General features: G+C 38.3%; 2 protein-coding genes across 2 annotated transcripts; both read right to left on the bottom strand.

Annotated features, from left to right (window-relative positions):
* Positions 1 to 35: 35 nt before the first annotated feature.
* Positions 36 to 6472, bottom strand: LOC101312103 (acylamino-acid-releasing enzyme-like). Its single transcript, XM_004289415.1, has 17 exons — positions 6325 to 6472; positions 5899 to 6208; positions 5269 to 5490; positions 4957 to 5172; positions 4792 to 4866; positions 4219 to 4357; positions 3391 to 3542; positions 3235 to 3317; positions 3024 to 3145; positions 2845 to 2923; positions 2586 to 2763; positions 2198 to 2258; positions 1911 to 2033; positions 1214 to 1411; positions 734 to 802; positions 489 to 565; positions 36 to 393 (listed from the first exon to the last, which is right to left on the bottom strand). The coding sequence occupies exons 1-17, from the start codon at positions 6470 to 6472 to the stop codon at positions 330 to 332; spliced, it is 2316 nt and encodes a 771-aa protein (XP_004289463.1). The 3' UTR covers positions 36 to 329.
* A 2348-nt stretch (positions 6473 to 8820) lies between these two features.
* Positions 8821 to 12241, bottom strand: LOC101312394 (G-type lectin S-receptor-like serine/threonine-protein kinase CES101-like). The gene is made up of 6 exons (XM_004289416.1): positions 10839 to 12241; positions 10187 to 10374; positions 9856 to 10066; positions 9486 to 9723; positions 9221 to 9368; positions 8821 to 9132 (listed from the first exon to the last, which is right to left on the bottom strand). The coding sequence occupies exons 1-6, from the start codon at positions 12052 to 12054 to the stop codon at positions 8821 to 8823; spliced, it is 2313 nt and encodes a 770-aa protein (XP_004289464.1). The 5' UTR covers positions 12055 to 12241.
* Positions 12242 to 23910: the final 11669 nt, after the last annotated feature.

The following is a 23910-nucleotide window of genomic DNA, read 5'->3' on the forward strand; positions in this document are numbered from 1 at the left end:
ATGCAAACTCCACCTACGGCTAAGGTAAGGTTTGGATACTTGAATGTGACTTCTTTGATCTTTCATTGGTCTGTTGTATCATCCACGTGGCAGAGCAACCGTACACAAGATCAACTAAATTCATCTACACACCGAAGTATAAGTGATCCGGCATTTATTAGGTAATCTCAAGATCGTACCATTCACGTGACGAGACAGCAATGTACTCTCAAGTAATGCTCGCTAATATGGGTCGGTCTGGTTGGTACAAGCGTAGCTGGGGCTAAACATACTCTCAACTTATTTGCATGACAACAGCAACATTGAGAATTTCCCAAACTCCTGCTCATTTAGAACAGATACCTCTTGAACCACACACCAATATTTAGAAAGCTCTCAAAGTCGGATTGCGGCCTGCAAACAGGAATTCGAATGAGATAGAAATTCAACCTTGCACATAGTTTTTACTAATGTAAAAAGTCAAAGCCACATCTGGATCATGTCTTTACCTGTCAATTGGATGGTTGTCGTTAGGGAACACAATGACTTTCACAGTAACTCCTTTTTCCTTTAATCCCTGAGCATACTGCAAATTATTAAGATCCTCATTACTTTTCTTTTTACAGGTACTCATTATGCATCAAAGTTTCCACACAACTAGGCAGCAAAGGAAGTATGAAATTCATAGATTCCAACATTTTCTACTGCTAGTACAAGTAAATATCCAAGCACTTGGTAATGTTATACTACTTACTTGCAATCCGCTACAAATTGGAAGGCGGATATCTTGGGCACCCAAGAGAAAAAGGATGGGTGTTTTGGCCTGCAGAGGGAGCATCATGTTTAAAAAAGTAAGAAATAGCAAACTTTTCAGTAAATCTATCGTCTAAACTGCAAGTGTAAAATGTCAGGAATTTCAACCCACTAGAGTAGCGCAGTAGGATATGACCTATCTTTCATTTCAGTTGTTTTGCTTTACATCAATGCAGGTATATTACACAGCAGGCTTAAGCAATTGGCATACATATCATGCATGTTACTCAGCTTTTCCAATGTCTTTGTAGTTTTTCAGAAGGTGAATATCCATGCAGTTAAGGAATTACTTAAACAAAGTAATGTGGGGACAACTGTTATGTCAATTCTGTTTGGTATAAATCTTTTCTCTAGATCTACCTTCTATGCCAATGTGGTCCTATTTAAGAGTGAGCTCACTTTTAAGCATAAACTTGCCTACCTTTGAGATATGTGAAATTGGAGATTTGCAGTGAAAGAGAGCCAGATGCTCAGCTGAAGGTGCTTCTGTATATCTGTTTTTTCCCTCAGTTCCGTAGGCCTCCACATAGCACCAATCAGGGATGTCTGTTGTACCAACCATCAATGCCAGGTTACATGCAGGATTCCTTGTAGCCGCTGCAAAAAACTTCTCTGGTGCCTGCATATTTCAGGTACAAGGCTATCAAATTCAAATGCAAAATCACTATATCTGTTTTTTCCCTCAGTTCCGTAGGCCTCCACATAGCACCAATCAGGGATGTCTGTTGTACCAACCATCAATGCCAGGTTACATGCAGGATTCCTTGTAGCCGCTGCAAAAAACTTCTCTGGTGCCTGCATATTTCAGGTACAAGGCTATCAAATTCAAATGCAAAATCACTATCTAAAGCATTCAACCCTGGTGTACATATGTTAAAACACTGGAGGCAAATGAGAAGCCCAAGAATCCAATTCCAAACAGAAGCATCCGATAAGGGAAATATAGATTTTTGTATTAAAAGCACAAACTAGTGGTATCCATAACTTGAAATACACAATAACAAGAAGCGAAATCCATAACTTGAAATGCACAATGACAAGAAATGAAACTTTATACAGGAAGATGGTTTTCTGTCTGAAAAATGCACAGATAGTCCTACTTTCTGAAAGCTACACACCTGACCAATCAAGTGAGTTGTTAAAAAGCCACCATGAGAACCACCAAGAACGGCCATTTTGGATGGACTAGCGAGGCCCACGTCAATGACATGATCAATAGCCACCAGTATATCATTCACATCCTGTAGAGAAGAAACTAAGAGTTTAGGAACTTGAAGTCAAACGCTAATACTTCATCGCGGTATACTAACATATGAAATGGCACACGAATAGGATATAATCACATTCGAGAAGAGAACAGGCAAGCTGAGGCACCATGCCAGCTTGCATACTGAAATAAGATTACCTGGGAGCCAATATTCCCTGGAAGAGATTGAAGTGCTTCCTCACCAAATCCTAGTGAACCTCTAGAATAAGTTAATATCATAACTTGTCAGAAATCAGGAAAGTGAGAGCCAATCCATAAGGATACAAGCTGATATCTAAAGGATCCAAACATATATACACAGGTTTGTCATATGCAGCAAGCATACAATCATTACATCAACTTTAATCAGACATGTTTGAGTGTAGATATTGCCATTGCAAACGACATTTGGCAAAACTTAGTGATAGAATCTAACTGTTGGGTAGCCATCAGATATAATTCTGTTGAAAATCAAATAAATTTAGCTGAACATTGACTGAGATAAGAAAGAAGAAGAGAAAGGGAGAAATGGAAAATCAGAAGTTACCTATAGTTCACAAGTAACAAGTTGAACCCAATTGCAGAGAGAAATGCTAAGGACTTTGAAAAACTTGACGAAGAAACAGTATGCGGACCTCCATGTATGAATACAATTAATGGATCAAATGAATCACTTCTGTTAGTTTTGGAAGACACAAATATAGCCTCAAAAGGATTTCTAGCACCTGAAAAAGATTGAAGCAGATGAAGGAAATTAAAATCTAATTACTGTATAATAAACAAGAAAAAGAATTGGCATACACTACCTTTTGTTAGGCTATCAGAAACATCCCTAACTGGAATCTTCATTATACTGAACTGAAGAGATGAGAGCAAAGATTCCACCTGTTGCAAACAGACTTCTGTGATATAATTTTGATGCTTTCAAGATAGTCTTGACATGTAGAAATTAATTATATAACATTCAGAAAGCAAATTGATATACCTTCTCCGAGCATTCGTTTGTGGGGCTTGGTACATCTAACCAATTCCATGCAGTGCTTTTCCTCTCTCTATCAACAAGATAACCGTACTTGATGCGTGGTACATCTACTAGACTGCTAGACACTTCAAAGATCCAACAAGAAGTGGAGATCTTATTATAATTGTACAAAATTGTCTGCCTACTTAGCTGCAAAATAGGGTTTTGATGTTACCAGCAATAATGTTGTCCTCATCCAATGAAAGAGCATTCCATGAAAAGTTTGAATTAGTAGGGCTGATACGTAGTACTTCTCCACTGGAAACTCAGATAAACATAACAGGTTAATTACGTGTAGAATCCAAGAGAGTTATATGACTGATGATTATACCTCAACACATTGACAGAAAGTACTACTTGACAGCTGCCCCAGAAGGAAGATATGACCACAGTGCATCCATCAGAAAACCATGGATTACTAAGGAAACTTGAACAGTAAAGTCCAGGGAAGCAACCATCATCCGCGGACATTACAACAGGAATCTTCAGATGTGTACAGTAAGTTAAATGTAATACAGAGGAAGGGAGGGAGATAGACTAATGTAAAATTCAGATAACATGATTTAAATCATCATAAGTTTTTTGGCTGATATCAAGTTCATGAACCTGAAACCTTACGTTCAAGGAAGTTAAGTTCATGTACAACAGTACAACTATGGTGGATGCTACCTAAAGGTGCTCCCCCAGTGCATAAACTTTAGGCGAGTAAAATTGGCACCCGAAATTGTGAAACCACAACCCCTTTTCCTTTTGCATGACAAAAGGGAGGGGGTTGTGGTTTGCAAAAAGGGGGTGCCCAATTCGTCCCCCATACTTAAAGCATTAATGGCAGGTTAGCTATGCCATAAATATGCATGAGAACAACATCAACCTCAAAGTTTCAAAATCATTTCATAGTAGAAACCCAGCACACAACTGGTATCTAGTAATAAATGTAACCTATCATGTATGATGTATACATGTTTCACATTCATGATTTGTAATCCAAGAATTTTTCAATGTCAGCTTGTAGAAGTTTGCACACATGCTAATAAAAGAATTGTCTTTCATAATTTGCAGGCACAACAAATTATGCCAAGAATGGCACGAAAGTCAGTGGCTCAAAAGAACCCAAGAAATTGATGACTCGAATCAAATAGATGAAAGATGAAGGTCTCACCACATCAAAAATTTTAGCAGATGAGCATAGCACCCCATCTATCGGCCAATCCATTCTAAGGAGAGAATCTGTTGCAGAATGTGCCCCAGACTCCACTGCACTTCTTGAAGATAAAAACAACAGCAGTTTTCCATCTGGACTGGAAAAGTTACACTCATCATCTTACAAGAAGCCATCAAGTAGATAATGATTGAGACAATCAGCTATATAGTAGATAATTAACAAATAAAACAATGATCACAATCGCCATTCTGCTTTTCCTGAATAGCGCTTACGATAACCTTACTATTTCGTTTATAAAAGTGAAAAAAAGACAAGAAATGTCAGAAAAACAAACTTTCAGTTCTATCTGGGTTACCAATTTTAGATGAGTCGACCAATTTTAGATGGCGTAGCAAAAACATATTCCAGAAGAGATATTTATTTAACAACCAAAAGTAGATTTTCAGAAACCTAAAAAGGAACTTAGTGTAAGATATCATAGACTAAATTAGGTAAAACAAGCAGGTTACAGGCTTCTGTAAAATATGAACAAAAGCAACACCAAGCATCTGAGGAAAAAAAATACAGTACCTGAAACGTGGATGGTAGGCACTGCTTGTGCTTTGAGTCAGGTTTACCACAGGAAAATCTTCAACTGAATTATCTCTGGAACTGTGGAGGAATTCAATAAGTTGAAACAAGTTACATGCAGAAGGCCGCAGCTAAATTGGCTTAAGCATACATAAAGCAACTCACATGATATTTTGTCCATCTTCTGATACACAAAGTGGTGCCTTAACTGCATACAAAGCACAGGGCCTGTTATAACAGTACTTAATGCCAAGCTTCCTGGTATTTGCTGACCACCCAACAAAAACCAAAAACTGATGTGATCCTCTAACTGCTGGTGCCCACACAACCTGGCCAACACTCAAATGCTTTTCAATTCCTCTAACAGCTTGTGTCTCTCCACTGTGCAGCACAGTCAAAATCCTAATAAGTTTTCTATCTAGAGAAGAGATCTCTTTGTCCTAGTACTCATAGAAACTAGACCAAAATGTACTAGACCTGTTAATGTTGATGACAAAGAGTGCAGGCTGCCCTTTTCCAACATAGGTTTCCCCCCATTCCTCCTCCCATTCTCCTTGACCTTTCCAGTTGGCGAAATTCTCATCGGTGGTACTACCTTTCTTGTAGCCCTGACAAGTAAATGTTGGCTTGGACGGAGATGGTTCCTCAGCAACATAAGCGATGAGAGTTTCATCAGAATTCCAAGAAATTCCCTGAAACCTGTATCATTGAAAGATGGACTCTACTACATCTCAGTAAATTTAGACAAACTCCACGATGACTAATGCTTAGAGTTTTGGTACAAACTCTACAGCTAATCACTAAAGACATGGATATACTTTCTAATGCATAGGGCTAAGATTACATATCATATAAAGCAATAATAAGAAAAACTTGAAACCGTAGATACACCAGTACCAAGATATTCCCTGAAACCTGGTACCACTGGAAGTTGAAATGTACTGCATCACAGAAATTGTTCACAAAAGCTAGAAGGAGTAATGCTCTAAAATTGAGGTACAAACTCTAGGACTAATCAGTAGAGACATGGATACAAAGTATCTTGTACGTAAGGCTAATATCATATATCATATAAAGCAATTATCAGAAAGAATTCTCATCAATTACCATTCATCAGCATATACTGAGCCATGAACAGACTGTGGAATATGAAATTCTTTTTCAACTTGAGCTGGACCCCAAATTTCAAATTGACAGGGAGCTTCATATTCAGGATTCCGAACTACAAGAAGCTTTGCACCTGACGGTGATGGAACAATTACAGATACTCCTGTCATCTCAACTGGAAATGGGGCCCATTGAAAGTTTACCGAGTTGCTAATTTCTCTTGAAATGTTAGAGGATAGAATAAATTTCCTCCTCTTATTTGCCACAAGATTTGGTTGACTGATTGAAAACATTGCCTGGGAGCCATTTCCTGTACAAAGATCGTGATTACGAATAAAAGTATGCTTTTAAATCGTAGAGGAGAAACACAAATGTATATATCAAGTGTACACAATCTTAAGGAAAATGAGATATCTCATATCATACTACTGTCAGATTTAATCCATGCCTTGTCAATGCTGGATATACTGGTGAACTCTTGAAGTAATCTAGACTGTGATGCATATTCATCCTCAGATATTTCATCTATTCCCAGAGGCATCTCCTTCAATGGGACAGCTCTAGAACCATCCATGGTTGAGAATCTTTTACTGCAGATTAGATTGACATGAAATCAATCAATTACTAGAAAGCAATCAACAAAAGATATGAGAACATGTCGGCTAGTGCCAGATGTAATGAAAAAAATACTAGTTCATAGTTGAGACGGTCAGTAGCTTTGCTAATTAAGGAAAGATACAAAATCACCCAGAACACAAGTTGGATGGTTTATGCTTATGGATGGTTCTTCCGGGGAGACTGAAATTGGAAAGATATCGAATTCTACTCGGCAATTAGTATATTCACCTTTCACACTACATAGATTGTAGGATTTTCATCTTCTGAAAATCTTGAGGGCCACAGTGGGTCACTGAAACTACTCCATTTTCACTTCACTCTTCCCATATTTCATAACAACTCCATCCCCACAATTTCATCATTGCATTTATATTGAAATCCAGGTACTAAAATACATGGTGGAATCCAGAATTATCTAGTAACGCCCAACACCCAATGATCCAAATACAAATTATGTGACTACAAATTATGTATTCACAGCATTGATCCCAAGAGGTAGCTACAAATTATGTATTCACAACCCTCCATTACTTCAAGATTCCTAAAGCTCATGTAACTCAAAGATTTTCTACTTTTACTTCTAGTTCAAAAAAGATTCATACTTTATCGCAATGAAAATGAAAAGAAAAACAAACCAAAACCAAAACCAAAACAGAACAAGCAGAATCAAAGCATTGAGCAAAGTGACATAGATATAGAGCTAAAAGCCTAAAAATGCACACAAAAGTGATCATAGTGTAGAGTAAAAGAGAGAGAGCTTACTTGTAGAGAGAAAGAGAGTCAGAGAGGTTATGAGTCTGGGAGCAACTGAGAACAAAATCAACTGATAGAGAAGAGTGCAGGAGTACAAGAAAGACTCCCAGTCTTTTAGTACTGACCAAAAAGAGAAAAGAATCTTTCTAGTACGTGGCAAACTCTTTCTAGTACGTGGCAAATTATAACTTACTTTTGTCTAAACTGTTGTGCACCGCGACTGATTATATAGCATTTCCCTCTTTTGTCTAAACTGTTTGGCCTGGTTCGATTAACAATGGTCTAGTCTTATTCAAACATATGAAATGAAAAGATTAAAAGAAACTGCAAATGAACAAGGAAGTTGAAGCCTTAGAGATAATGGAGGGTTTTGCCTGCTCACACTTGGAGACTTCCAATGTCTTGTATCGAAAGCCGGAAACTTGGGTATAGTGAAGATGATTCAGTAGGTTCAAGACTGCTGGAATCGCCGAGATTGAATCCAACCTGATCTCGACCAAGAGTATTGCGCTGTATGATCGTCGATCATGGTACGTACGTTACTGATCATATGTACATACATTTGTTTAGTAAATATTTATTCATTAGTATTTTCTGAATTGGTTTTGATTCTATTTTGCGGGACACCAACTCTGGTTAGAGCAATTTTTACTCATGGCCTTAGAGTTGGGATATCATAGATAGTTTGCTGTTCTCTTGTATTACTATAGCACCAAGTTTAATGGCTCTAGATGTGAAAATTTAGGCTTTGCCTTGTATTAGTGGCTCCTATTTGGCAACTTACTCTTTAACACCTTATTATGTGGTAAAATGAAATTTCTCTTGAATTACATAAGATCTTGACTACGGGATTTTGTTCTGTTAAATGTAACTTGTTAAGTATTCCCTGGTATAGTTATAGGGAACAGGTGATAACCAGTCCAGTGTTGTGACTGTAACATGGGTAAAACTTGGAAATGAAAAGGATTGGATGTATCTTTGAGAGTTACAATGGTGTTCGGGTGAACTATAACTTGGATGTATCATTAGGAGAATGTTATGTTCTTGATTTGTGGGAGTCAGTATTGGTTGCATACTTTCTCCTCTATTAGTCTAGACCAGAAGGCTGCTGTGGTTTGAGCTGTTATGGTTTTCATCTTTGTTTTATCTTCCTTTTGAGTTTTTCTTCCTGTTTTTTGTTTTCGTTTTGCTTCTTGTTGCTGTGAACTTCTTGTTGCTTTCCTTTCTTGATTATGCTAGCCTCTTATCAAGACAATCTCATCAATCTCTAATACAAAATAAAATTAGAAAATGGGCACTGCACTTGTTAAGTTATAACTATCGATGCTCAAGAATGCGAGCTCAGAATGTGAGTTTGGTGCCTTCTCTGCAGTTGAGTTTTCTCAGAATGTGAACAAATGCGATAACCAAACTCTTTTATTACAAAAACTGTTATTTTGAGTTTTTGACTGCACTGTCTCTGGTCCAGAAAACTGATGGGGATCAGAACTTATCAAATGAAAGGACCTATTATTTTGTTGCAGCAGTCTCTACAAGCACTAAGTAGAACACTTATCTACCATCCATCACAGTCATGGATTCATAATTTACTGAAGCCGTATTTGAACTTGTATCTGCAGGTAATGTAGTTGACCCAGCTTCACTTCTTGAAATAGTGTATGCAGGTTGCTTTGGATTAGGCAAATGTGTGACATCACTTGTAAGCATTGATATTACTTCTGACATGTTAGCTCTATCCTCTGCATGCTCTTGAACACATAGGAGACCTACCTGAATAAATTTTAAAACTTCCTCTTTAGACCCCAAGTCAAGTGATGTGTCCTTTATCTCCAGAGTATGTCCTTGTTTCCACAATTCCCAGGCCTGCAACATTAGTTTGTGATGCAAGTACTTGAGTTTTTCTGTTCTAGTAGAAATTGACTGGAAAGTTTGATTTATCATCATAACTTACAAGTTCGATAAGGCAGAGACCAGTAGATGAAAGAAAATTAGTGTTCTTTTTGCCACTTATAATCTCCAACAGTAGAACTCCAAAACTATAAACATCAGACTTTTCAGAAAAAACGCCCATCATGGCATACTCTGGAGACATGTAACCGCTGCAAAAATCATTATATCAAACTTTGAAAGATGACTATTCAGGAAAATTTGTATATGTAAATCAGTATATATGTGTCATGGAGTTGTTCTAAGAGTGAAAATTTTCTTTTACTTACTATGTTCCAACAACTCTAACTGTATTTGCCATAGATTCATTCTGTCCGAAAATCCTGGCCATTCCAAAGTCTGAGATCTTAGGGTTCATATTTTCATCAAGCAGAATGTTACTAGCTTTCAAATCTCTGTGTATGACTCTAACTCTAGAATGCTTATGAAGATAGAGAAGTCCTTGTGCAATTCCTTCGATGATGCTTACCCGTCTTTGCCAGTCCAATTGCCTCCTTCTAGTGGAGTCTGCAATAAAGTAGTTCATAAAATGCTAATAGAGGTCAAAACCTTAATCAAATACAAGACACCAATGAAAAAAAATTACATATGAAGGGGGAAGAGGGGAGTTTCTGTATATGAAAGAAATTGTGGACAAACCAAATAGGAACGCATCCAAGCTCTTATTCACCATAAATTCGTAAATCAGAATCTTTTCTTCTCCTTGAATGCAACAACCCAACAGCCTAACAAGATTACTATGTTGAAGCTCAGCTATAAGTGTAATCTCATTCATGAATTCTTCTAGCCCTTGTCCTGAACTTCTGGCGAGTCTCTTTATCCCTACCTGTTCCCCATCTGGTAATACCCCCTGTAGTTGCGCATGATATTAGTTTCGGGTGCTAATATTCAGATTGCAATATACTGTTTGATAATCTTGGATTTGCCTTTCCAGCCAAATGGAAGAAGAAAGGACTATATATATTTATACCTTATAAACAGGTCCAAAACCACCCTGTCCTAGCTTGCTGGCAGATGAGAAGTTATCTGTTGCAGCCACTACTTCTGAAAAACTGAACATCCCAAAGTTCTGTCCTATTCTTTCACCTATTTTGAGCTTGTACATGTGGTCGAATCTGGTAAATTGAGATCTCAACTCTGCTAATCCTTGTTCCTGGCCTATATTATATCCCATTTATCTAAATAGTTAGCTGCGTCCAATTCATCAGAAAATTGCCATAGAGATCATATACGGTTTCTACTTACCAGTGTGTTTCATGAGTCTGAGCTTTCTTTTCTTTTTGTAGCATAAGTAACATACTAGCAATGCCATGAAAAATATAAGACCTATGATGCACCATATCCACCATTTTTTCTTTATATCTTCTGTTAAATCGCTCATTTTGCTTCCTTCTGCAGGTAATAACAATATTAGTCAAGTACTTGAAGTGGTTGAGAGCTGATCAATCAGGTAACAGAAACCCTCCATTGCCCTCAATTTTCTTAGTTTATCAGTTAAGTACATCTCTATGGTGTAAAAGAAATAATTCAAAAAAGCTTAGGGCTAAAATCAGTGCACAATGCAAAGGAAGAATGACAATTGTAAAGCGCTTCACATAAACACAGTAGCTATATATGCATACCTTTGCTATTATTAAATATGTTAAGGACATAAGTAGCATCAAAGTAATCATTGGCGACAAATCTTGCTGCTCCACTCATAAATACACACCCAGTCCCATTGGAATAAATACTTTTGAAACCAATGCAGGAGCAGTCACTCCAGCAAGTGGCATGGCAATCACTAATGGTCATGTTAGTATTGTTATCATGCTTTAGAATTTCAGTTCCATCAAAATAGCCTCTTACTGGTACAAGTCCATCCGAGTCATTCCTGCATTCTGAGGGCTTCTCCTCTATGCACATGGCTCCAGGATTATTCAAGTTGAATGTGCATGCACTAGCTTCTGTTCTCTCCCATGTAGTACCGTTGACAGTTAAAATGTACTGCATGATTTGGCCCCAAGCATTCAGTTCCCACCTTGAGATAGTAGACCTATTTTTAGCAGTATAAGAAAAGTACTTATCTTCCTTGTTTGAGACAAAAGTAAACTCAAACAGATCAACCCTTCTTGTCATTTCATGAGCATTTTGAAAAGATCCATTTTCCCAGATCCCACTGCTCCAGTATACTTCATCTCGTCGCCAGATGATCAATTGGTTGTTGCTACCAGGATCAATGCCAAGCCTGAAAGCACCTGGTGCAGGTATTTGATCGCTGAACCAGGAAGAAATAGTCCAATTCTCTCCAGCCTTGACATTCATGCCCAATTTCATTCCAGGTAACAATGTGTTGGTTGGATGGTCAAAGCTTTCCCATATAACATTTCCTGCTGTTCCATTAGTAGCTAGTACTTCTCGCAGGACCAAATTTCCAGTATCTAATAAGGAGAGAGTCACATTTCCAGAAACTGTTTTATTAGGATCTGAGACAGATACTTGGCCTCCACCATGAATGAGCTTCAATGTTGCATCACTAGCTAATGCAAATACCCCTGATGTATCAATGATCGGAGTTTCTGGATTGGCTACCCACACTGCATCTGGATCATTTGGTAGTTTGTAGTACCATACTCCCAAGTAACGGTTAATTGTAGCACCGAAAATGCTTGAGTTGCCTGGACTAAAGAAGCCTAACTTGAACAAACCATTTTTGGAAACAAGATAATCGCCATCCTGGTCGCTTAGCTGTTGGCCTTGCTTGAGTGTAGCATTATGTGTTTGTGCATGAGAAGAAGAAAGAGAATGCATGCAGAAACATGAGAAAAAGAGGAAGACAATGCTTCTTAGTTTGGCCATTGACAATGCTTCCAAACTTGAAAGTTGTGTTATGTTAGCTTTGAGTCCTTATCCCTATCCCCAGAATTCCGTAAGTCATTGCTCTCAGTTTTTCTTCCTGCCAACTACTTGTTGTTCAATTATAACACGTAGTTGTCCATGTGACAGCAATTTGTTTGACATGTTGCCTTTGTCTAAGATTATCTAAATGAGTGTGGTCTATTTCAGGTGAAGGGTCAAAACTAGTGAGATTTCTGATATAATTGCCTTTTGAATTTTCATCACACATACAGTGAAGCATAGCATGCATTCTTTCTTTGTAACATCCACGTGCCTGGTCCAACGGCCGCCACCGTGAATTGACCGGTGCTTCAGCAAAGTCAATGCCATCGGAAATCAATTGTCGTACATGTTTGCCTTGAAGTAATCGGCGTTCAGCACATGTTAGAGGCATACTATCTTGCTAAACCACCAAATGTTCAAATTTACAATGACATCCTCTGGTTAAAATGACATCCTCTGAAATCTGTATGTGGATTGAATGTAACTTTGATATATAGGTCCTTCATGATGTGTCAGTATTTGCATGACAACAGCAACATTGAGAAGCTCCCAAACTCCTGCTCCTTTAGAACGAGTATCTGTTGAACCACACACCAGTATATATTTATCAAGTATAGAAAGTGAGATGAGGAAAGGTGTTGTCATCAAGCCATCACAATAAGGTTTGATTCAAGGTTTAAGACATTGAACTTTCATAAACAAGGTTTGATTCAAAATAAGCAGTAAAAGGTTAAGGACCCTTTTACTCTATCCATAAGTGAACCATGACTCAACTAAGAATGATAGGTCACTGAATCAACTAAAACCCAGTTTAACCTTGGTATGTGTATCACAAACCTAGCTAGAGCCTAAGGACACTCAACCATTGGGTCACGGGTTGGAAATACTCTCACAACCTAGACTGGTTTGAGCGCAAGGCACATCACTCGGTTGTCAATCTGAATTTAAACACCAGAAAGACCTCAAAAAACAAATGAATAAGATCTCTAAGTATAAGACAACCAAAAGACTTTGAATGGCTAGTCATGGGCACTAGGATAGCAAGGATAGCAAGCAAAGCTATTGACATAATGGACCAAGCAATGCTTCTTAATTTGGCCATTGACAAACAACAAAGTCAATGCCATCAGCAATTTATTGTCATTAAAGTATTGCATTCTTGGTCGGATTGTTGAATAATGTAACGGGACGTTTGATAAGGGGGATTAGATGGGTTTGGACTGCTTACACAACACAATAAGAGTTGTCCTAGGTTGTCTCAACCAAGGACTAAATTAAATGAGCATATGGAGTCCATAGGCCCACCTCCACACCTTCTTAGAAAAGACCCCAAAATTGAGAGGACTATGGAAGCGCTAGCATTTCATCTTGCTCGTTCTTCTTTTCAGTTGTCTCACTTCTTCTCATTTCTCTCTTCCTCCCTAGAGTTTCACTTTTCTTTTTTCTCGATCAATCTTAGTAGAATTTGCTACCCATATCGAATTTCTTTACACCCATACCCAGGATCGAATAAAAGATTTGAGCAGACAAGCTTGAAAGAATTGAAAGTGAGCCACTTGATGATATGAGTATGCTTTCCATTTGATTTTCTTTCAAACCTAGATCCCAAATTTCATTATGCAAGCACAGCTAAATTAAAGAAAACACATATGCGTTTTATGATGCCCAAAATCGAATTTTGTTGATGATGATGATGATGCGTTTACAGATGCCCAAAATTAGTTGGGTTTTCCAATTCCCAAAACACATATGGTTCGATCAATTTCATGGGTTAATGAATTTTGTTGACGATGATGATGTTGGTGAATCTGACGATGCTACATCTTCTTCTAAGTTCAAAATGCGAAGGGGAATACAAGTTGTTCTTATGTGCTTTTCTTACTCGTTGCTGACTGGATTTTGCTTCTTCATCGTCCAAATCATGCAAGAAGAGTGCAGGCAGAAGAATCAAACAACAAGATTAAACAAATAGAATCTCAAGGACTATATCTTTCTTCAGATTCTTAACAAGCTTCTTCGCTCTAAAGCAATGGTTTGTTCTAGGTATTGTGATTAGAGTTCTGGGTTAAGACTTCTTCTTACGTTTTCTCTTCCGTTAGGTTTGTTCTTTTTTATTATGTTGTGTTCTTGTGTTTGAGGAATGAGGAGTGCTGGACTCTAAGAAAGCACCAAACATGGGTCACGTTTAATGTAAAATAAGCAAGGCTTATAGAGTGTATGACTCTTGTAAAAATTAAGCCTAGCTAAAATAGTCCCTAGAAACAAACGTACCGTAAGTGCGGGTATTAATCATCAATGAAAATGTGAGAGATCGACAAAGTATTATAATGACACATATAAATCATATTTTGATGAAGACTAAAAAGAGGCCCAAACATAGCGGCCCAAACTCATCTTGTTGCTCGTTGGTTAAATAGTATCGAAGAGGAGAGAAGAAATGAAGAAGAAGAGAGACATGGGTGGTACTACTCGCCGAGCTTGGGAGGACAGCCAGAAGTACGGACAGAAGCAATCCACGCTTGTAGCCAAGACATCATTTTTTCAGAATTCACTGCAAAAAGTTTTTTTTTCTTCAGGCATAAACATTCAGTTCTTCATTCCAGCATGGATGTTCTCTAGTTTTTCCATTTCTGGTATTAGCCTATATTTATGCTATGATTTATAGAAAATATGCTTACATAATAAATGAGTGAATATGATTAATAATTAGTGTATCATATGTACAAGTGTAAGTTTTTTGTTCACAACTGCTTGTTTATTTGTTGATGATAGTGATAGAGCATGTAACGGTTACTTCTAGCCTTTGCATTTCTAGTTTAATATATATGAAAATAGTAATTGACATTTTAAAAAAAAAAAAAAAAAAGGTAAAGACATTGATGCGGACAAACAAAAAAAGAATCATCGATGAAAGTGTGAGAGATTGACAAAGTATTATAGTGACACATATAAATCATATTTTGATGGAAACTAAAAGGAGGCCCAAGCATAGCGGCCTAAACTCATCTCATTGCTCGTTGGTTAAACAGTACCACTCTATGTACTATTGTGTTTTTCCTAGTTGCTTCAAGAGGTGCAAGAGCTGAAGGCGTTTAGGATTGCATTGACTGAGAAGATCAGCTATTTGGAGGATATGCTGGTAATGCATGTCTCTTTCAAAAAATTTCACATATTTGATTCGTTTAAATAAAGTTGAATTGCATCTTGCCTTAAGGAAGCATTTACATTATTAGCCATGAATGAACTGGTTCAAGACATCTTGATTGACAAATTAAAGAAAAAAACCACTAATAAGTAAGGGAGTTCCAGTTTGTGGTAATTAGGATCTTAGAATTGTTACGAATGGCTATATTCGTCATAATTTATTTATATTTTTTCATTTAAACTTTTAGTTTTTTATTTTATTTTTTAGTTTTGTTTCCTTGAGTGGGAATTAGCTTTCACCCTGTTAGGAAATATTTTCTATATACTTTGTTGTTGGACTATTAGGCCAGTTCTCAGTGTCTGTGGTCTTGAGTTTAGGTATATTCGATTGGAGTTTCTAGATGGGGTACGAAAAATAAGAAAATAATATGATGTCCAAGTGGTTTGGCTTCTTGTGTTTTCTTCTCTAGCAAGTACTTGGGGAAAGGTACCATCAACAGTTGTTAACATAATATAATGTATTTTTTAGGCAAGATGTCTGTCACAAACTTATTGCATAAAGGAATTGCAAAACCAACTAATGAGTGCAAAGAATAAATTACAGGTTGATAAAGGAATGTTTGGGCTAGTTTCTCTGCATAGGGCAATTCGGTAGGTCTTGATCCTGCACAATATTTTTCATCCCCCCATCCCCCCCCCTCCCTCTCTCTATCTCTCTCTCTGTCTCACTCACTCACTCACTCTTCTCTCTCACTCCCCTCTTCTTCCTCCTCCTACTCTCCCTCTCCCCGCAATGAAAGAATTCATCTATATGTGTATTTGATTTAAGTCTTTTGATGCTTCCAGCTTCAGATTGATCTAGCTCTACAAATCCTTTTAATTCTAATGGAAATGGTGCTAAAAAAGACATTTTCAGTTCTCCCAAGCTAGGCTACAAGCGTGGATTGCTTCTGTCGGTACTTCTAGCTGTCCTCCTAAGCTTGAACGAGTAGTGCCACCCATTTCTCTCTTCTTCTTCATTTGTCTTCTTATTCATTTCTTCTCTCCTCTTCGATACTATTTAACCAACGAGCAACGAGATGAGTTTGGGCAGCTATGCTTGGGCCTCCTTTTAGTCTTCATCAAAATATGATTTATATGTGTCACTATAATACTTTGTCAATCTCTCACACTTTCATCAATGATTCTCTTTTTATTGCCGCATCAATGTCTTACCTTCTTTTTTTTTTATAAAAAAATGTCAATTACTACTTTCATATATATTAAACTAAAAATGCAAAGGCTAGAAGCAACCGTTACATGCTCCACCACTATCATCAACAGATAAACAAGTAGTTGTGAATAAAAGACTCACACTTGTACATATGATAAACTAATTATTAATCGTATTCACTCATTTATTATGTCAGCCTATTTTCTATAAATCATAGCATAGATATAGGCTAATACCAGAAATGAAAAAACTAGAGAACATCCATGCTGGAATGAAGAACTGAATGTTTATGCCTCAAGAAAAAAACTTTTTGCAATGACTTCTGGAAAATGATGTCTTGGCTACAAGCGTGGATTGCTTTTGTCGGTACTTCTGGTTGTCCTCCTAAGCTCGGCGAGTAGCGCCACCCATTTCTCTCTTCTTCGTTTATCTTCTTCTTCGTTTCGTCTCTCCTCTTCGATACTATTTACCCAACGAGCAACAAGATGAGTTTGGGTCGCTATGTTTAGTCCTCCTTTTAGTCTTTATCAAAATATGATTATATGTGTCACTATAATAATTTATCAATCTCTCACACTTTCATTGATGATTAATATCTGCACTTACGGTACGTTTGTTTCTAGGGACTATTTTAGCTAGGCTTAATTCTTACAAGAGTCATACACTCTATAAGCCTTGATTATTTTACATTAAACGTGACCCATGTTCGGTGCTTTCTTGGAGTCCAGCACTCCTCATTCCTCAAACACAAGAACACAACATAACAAAAAACAACAAACCTAACGGAAGAGAAAACGTAAGAATAAGTTTTAACCCAGAACTCTAATCACAATACCCAGAAGAAACCACTGCTTTAGAGCGAAGAAGCTTGTTAAGAATCTTAAGAAAGATATAGTCCATGTGATTCTTTTTATTTAATCTTGTTGTTTGATTCTTCTACCTGCACTCTTCTTGCATGATTTGGACGATGAATAAACAAAACCCAGTTAGCAACAGGTAAGAAAAGCACATAAGAACAATTAGTATTCCCCTTCGCACTTTGAACTTAGAAGAAGATGTAGCATCGTCATATTCACCAACATCATCACCGTCAACAAAATTCATTAACCCATGAAATTGATCGAATCATATGTGTTTTGGGAATTAGAAAACCCAACTAATTTTGGGCATCTGAAAACGCATCATCATCATCATCAACAAAATTTGAGTTTGGGCATCATAAAACGCATATGTGTTTTCTTTAATTTAACTGTGCTTGCATAATGAAATTTAGGATCTGGGTTTAAAAGAAAATCAAATGGAAAGCATACTCATATCATCAAGTGGCTCACTTTCAATTTTTTCAAGTTTGTCTGCTCAAATCTTTTATTTGATCCTGGGTATGGGTGTAAAGAAATTCGATATGGGTAGCAAATTTTACTAAGATTGATCGAGAAAAAAAAAAAGTGAAACTCTAGGGAGGAAGAGAGAAATGATAAGAAGTGAGACAACTGAAAAGAAGAACGAGCGAGATGAAACGCTAGCGCTTCCATAGTCTTCTCAATTTTGGGGTCTTTTGTAAGAAGGTGTGGAGGTGGGCCTATGGACCCCATATACTCATTACATTTAGTCCTTGGTGGAGACAAACATAGGACAACTCTTATTGTGGTGTGTAAGAAGTCCAAACCCATCTAATCCCCCTTATCAAACGTCCCGTTACATTATTCAACAATCCGACCAAGAATGCAATACTTTAATGACAATAGATTGCTGATGGCATTGACTTTGTTGTTTGTCAATGGCCAAATTAAGAAGCATTGTTTGGTCCATTATGTCAATAGCTTTGCTTGCTATCCTACTGACTGGGTCACTATGACCAGCCATTCAAAGTCTTTTGGTTGTCTTATACTTAAAGATCTTATTCATTTATTTTTTGAGGTCCTCTTGTGTTTAAATTCAGATTGACAACTGAGTGATGTGCCTTGCACTCAAACCAGTCTAAGTTGTGAGAGTGTTTCCAACCCGTGACCCAATGGTTGAGTGTCCTAATGCTCTAGCTAGGTTTGTGATACACACACCAAGGTTAAGCTGGGTTTTAGTTGATTCAGTGACTTATCATGCTTTGTTGAGTCATGGTCCACCTATGGACAGAGTAAAAGGGTCCTTAACCTTTTTACTCCTTATTTTGAATTTGTGAGGGTGTTTTTGTGCTTGTAGGGTTTAGAACAGCAGGCCCTCAATGCTTAAGCGAATCCAGGCCTAAAATCGATCGAGGATGGGATCCAAGAATGACTCTGTTGTGATGCGCTTGATAATAACAGCTGTAGTTTGCTTCTCGGTGCTAGACTGTAACAGCAGCAGTTTGTTTGACGTAACAGCAGTTACAGCATCGATTCTACTATAACGGCAGCGATTTTAAAAAAATAATAAGACTTACATATGGATATGGTGGGGGAGCTGGGAGCCTGTGAGTTTAGTGAGAGAGTTTGATTTTGGGTTATGGAGGGTTTATGAAATGAGAACTGACTGAAAATAAGGGGGATAGGGTTCTAGAGATGAAGCATGATCTCTTGAAGTTTTCTGGGTTGTCCATGATGATCTTCAGCAGCAGTGAGCTACCCTTTTTATAGGCAAGATCAAGGAGGATAGTTGTTACTGGAAAGCAAAGGGTCTGAAAGAAACCTCTCAGTTTTGGATTAGGCTTTAGGGTTTTGGATTAGGCTTTAGGGTTTTGGATAGATGGTCCTATGGAAGAAAATTGGTGAAGGGGAGACATAAAGGGTGGCGATAGCAAGTCTAGGGCAGTAGCCTGCTACAGTGATACAGTAGAGATTTAGGGACAGACGAGAGATTTCTTGGGAGTGCCAAAAATCATGCAGTATAGATTTACAGCAGCAAAATGTGACGTTGAGTGTTAGGTTTCAGACTACATGGGCTTTAGCTAGGTAGGAAAATGATAGGTCTAATGGGTTAAAGATTTTGCTGGGCTTGGTTTTAATTTCTCTCACTAGCCCATATTAAGACTTTGTCCATCATGCATGAACTTTGGTCCCAAGTCCAAAGTTATTAATGAACGTCATCTTAACGATGGGCCTCACGGGATCCGTTACCTTCCACACCACATCTCCTCTGTAAGCCCCAAAGAACATAGCTTAGGTCTACGTGTTATGTTTGCATGGTGGAACTTGAGTTTGTCGCTTTTCAAGGAAGTCTCTTTGACTATATTGGGCTTGGATGAAGGCCCAATAAGGCTATGAGCATATGTCAACTTAGAGAAACGGGCTCGTGAAATTTTGGGTATCAACATTAGCCCCTTTGATTATGTAAGTCGTAAAAAGCATGTTACGAGTTACATAATCAAATTTTTAGGATGATACTTATATTTTAATATGTGCATGTAAGCATGTTAGCATGTGCCGCCTCTTGTTAGTTGCCTGAGCCCTCCCTCTTAATATACACATATACATATATATGTATATTTTATGAGATGAGAGGCAATGCACTTGATATCAGGCCACGTGTTCTTTTTGACAAGAGGTATGACATATCAAGGGAAACCCAAACGTGGGGAAAAGAGGTTTTCTCAGCTTGGGCTTTTGAAATAAGAAAAGAGTTGACCTTTTTAGAATTCTTCTCTTCTAGTCTGGGTATCTTCAAAAGGAAGGAGAGAAAGAACATCTTTCCTCATGCGATCTCTTTTGATTTCTCAAAGAGCCTGCTTGTATTCTCTTCTCCTTCCAACTCATTTTCGTTTCTCTTTTAGAGCAAAATCATCACTTTGAGTTTGTGGTAAAACTAACACACTTGGTGTTGTATTGCATATATACAATCTGCCAGAAAATCTTGTCAACAGCCTCTTGGTCGGGTGGTACGACAGTAGGGATGTCTTCGAGGTCATCTCCTTGGAGCGCATCTGTTTTCTCTTATTCGGTATTGGCGTCATCCTTCTTCTGCCGCTCTGATCGTCGCCGTTTCTTGTTATTATTATAGTCGTTGTTTGCTTGTTGTATGCTTCCTATACCCGTTCTCATTCTTGCTAATCCAATGCGCGCCTTTTTTTTTTTTTGTAGTTGTCTTTTGCTCTTAGCTGCTGTGATTGAAGTTAGCCATTGTAATCGAATTCAGCCGAGGTGAATTGAGCTGCTGTGATTGAATCTTCCTAAGCCTGTGACTGTAAGTATTGTCTTTAGAAATTTATTCTGATGCTTACTGCTGTCGAAGACTTATTTAATTTTGCTCTGTAACTGGCTGAATGTGATACCATATTTGAATTGCATTTTCGACAAGTTTGACTGAGTCTAGTTTTGAATGCCTTGTTTTGCTTGGTGAATTCATTCTTGTGCATGGATGCATTGCTTGATCATGCAAATGATCTTGTCTTTATAAGCTTGGCCATGGCTTTGTTCTGTTCTGTTTAGCTTGTTTCATTTTTTTTTTTTTTTGATAGCTCTGGTTATGCTCGGCTCCTTGCGTAAATCATGAGCAGTGTGTAGCTTGGCTTGCGAATATATGTCACATATGATTGCTTGCTTGGCTATTTTCACAATAGTCTTTTCCCCTTTTGTATTTCGGGTGAAACTTTAACTGCAATGTTTAGCAACAGGATGATACAGTGAGGTATTAGTTGGCTTGGCTTGTTGTGTAATTTAGGATTTTCAGCTTGGCTTGGCCATATAGATTTAGCAATTTCTACTTGGTCTCTTTCTTGGATTACATCCTCAATTCCAGATTATTTACGAACAATTTATGGCGTGGCTTGATAGTTTTGCTTCGTACATAAATTCTCTTGTTATGTACGCAGGCCCTTGTATATTCTTGAAGTGATCTTGACAAACTATGGCCCCTGAAGTGTCGAGTCCGATAGATCACTATTTTGTGGTTACTAATGGTCTGAAGAGTCCCTTTACAGATGCTAATGAGGCTTCTGGAGACGTTAGCCTTGAGTGCATCTCCAGGTTGTTAATTGAGAGGGGTGACTTCCCAGCAGTCCCCACAGATTTTGATTATCCTTGCGGTGCTGTAACAGGGTGGTCACAGTGGGTTGACTATGAGTTAAGGGATGAAGCTGTAAAAGAAAGACTCTCACAAGCTGAGGTCTTGTATGCCGTATTTATTTCTTCTCGTTGTGACATTAACAGGGACGTCGAGACTCTTCGTCATGTTGTACGGAGGTGGAATCCTCACACGCACACCTTTGTCTGTGCTTAGGGAGAGTTCACTCCCACCTTGGAGGATGTCTTCAATATCACAAGGCTTCCAATTACTGGCACCATGGATCCTTTTAGATTTACCCTTGACAAACCATGTGATGAGGAGCTAAACATTCTTATAGCAGGGGCTTCTAGAGTTAAATGGAGCAGCCGCCGTTTTGCAAATTGGGTGAAACACTTTTGGGGAATCATAAAGGATGGTGTGCTAATACCAGGCAAAGGTTTCGACTCAGGTTGCCGTTTGGCAGCCATGCTTGCTCTTTGGTTAACCAAGTATGTTTCCATTGAATTCTCTTATGAGTTTGTCGAGCAGCGTGTGTATCCCATGGCGGTTGCCATAGCGACAGGTCATAGGTTTCCTTTAGCTCCGCTGTTCCTTGGTCATGTTTACCGTTTACTAGACTTCATTATTGCTGATGAGCTAGAAAGTGCTGGTTAGCGCGGAGTCACCACTTTGGTTTCCACCATGTTTCTACAGGCATTCATTTGGGACCGCTTCAAGTGTTTGGAAGTAAAACCACTAACCTCGAGCTCATCTTTGGAATTGTATAACAATGGCGTATTAAACAAGAGTGTTATATATCTGCCGCCGAAGCTTCCTTTGTTGTGCCGCTGGTTTAAAAGGAGGCAAGACAAAAAAGTGTTTGCTCCATAATGTTGGATGATTTAGATAACTTTGTTCGGCAACCTTATATCCAGAGGCATGGCTTCGAAGCATTTTCCTTTTCTGGCAGGAAAGAGCAGTGTGCCACATCTTTGGGCCGTGTCGAGCTTTACTTGACTAATTACACAGGTTTTATTCATTCCTTTGGTGAGGACAAAGAAGCCTTGACTTTCAATCCGTTAGTTTATTCTCCTGATAGGGTTATGAGGCAACTCGGTTGTTCTCAAGAGATTCCCGTGCATCCCCTTTTATCCATTAGAGCTGTCGAGACGGCTAGGAAGCTTTCACCTAGAGAAGTTGATTGTGTTCATGATTTCTCTGGCAGACTTACAGACATACCATCATAGCTACCTGAAGACATTTTGCATCCTAACGCTTATCCTAACTAGAATCGTTATTGGACGGGTGTGTTGCACATGTTTCGACAGTTTGTGGAGGTTGGCAGCCCCCAGATGAAGTTTAAACCTCTTACCAGCAGCAGGCTAGCCAATTGTAATAATGTCTTGACGTATGCTAGGAAACATAACCTTCCTTACACTGAGGTATATGATGATGGAACCGAGAAGATTGTTGGTCACTTTAAAGACTTTGAAGCCGAGGGCACGGATAAAAAAAGAAAAGAGAGGGATAAGACTTCTAGTGATAAGAAAATTGTAAGGGAGCACCACCCCAAGATGTCATCATCCCACTTCAAACCTAAAGTGGCTTTTGAAGAGTTCATGTACAAAACTCCTAAAGGAGTTAAGAGGATAATTCCTCCAAAGTCACTATTTTGGAGGAGAAAGAAGGCGGGCATGGCGGCTGCTTTGACCCCTCGGGCAGGTAGTGCTTCTAATTATGTAGAGAAGAAAAATGCATCGAGCCCAAAAGCAAGAAAAGACATCAAAAGGAAATTTGAATTGGATCCAAATACTCCTTTTCGTCGAAGCAATCGCATAAAGTTCATCAGCTCTTCTTCTCCTCGTGGTCCTCTAGTTCACATCGAGTTGTCTGATATGGAACATGATCATGGGAAAGATTCCGAACAAGGCCGCATTGACTCCTCAAACGAGGTACTTTGCTTTTGTTGGTATAGAACTTGTAGTTAATCATTTGAGATCATTCTTCTGTATGGCACAACTTAAAATTGATTCTATTTTGCAGACCAGTGGAGTTGAAAGCACAAGTGATGGCGATGATAGCATGCATAGTGGCGATGAAGTGAGCATCATCTTTTAATTGTTTTCCCACTGTACCCCTGAATTTTTTTTCTTAAGGAGTCAGGAACTAGTTCTTTGTTGCAGGATAACGGCAGCAAAAGCTTGAGTAATGGTGATCAGGTCAACATGAGATCCGATGAGCTTGAGCATGAGAGTGATAAACAGGTGCATTGTTTATCTGAATTTTTGATTTCCTTGCATTGGTTCGATTTTGTTTTTGTAGTCATGTGAGTAAATAAAATGAAATTCTTGTGTGACATGAATGTGCATGGCGGTAACTTGAGTAATCTGGAATGTTTGAATTGCTTGGATAATTTGCGTGAATGGCTTGGCCTTAAACCAACTTTTTTTTTTTTTGTATTGCTTGGACTTTCATGGATGAATTCTTTGTCATATATATAAATG

The sequence above is a fragment of the Fragaria vesca genome, linkage group LG1, assembly GCF_000184155.1.
Source record: "Fragaria vesca subsp. vesca linkage group LG1, FraVesHawaii_1.0, whole genome shotgun sequence".
Lineage (NCBI taxonomy): Eukaryota > Viridiplantae > Streptophyta > Magnoliopsida > Rosales > Rosaceae > Fragaria > Fragaria vesca.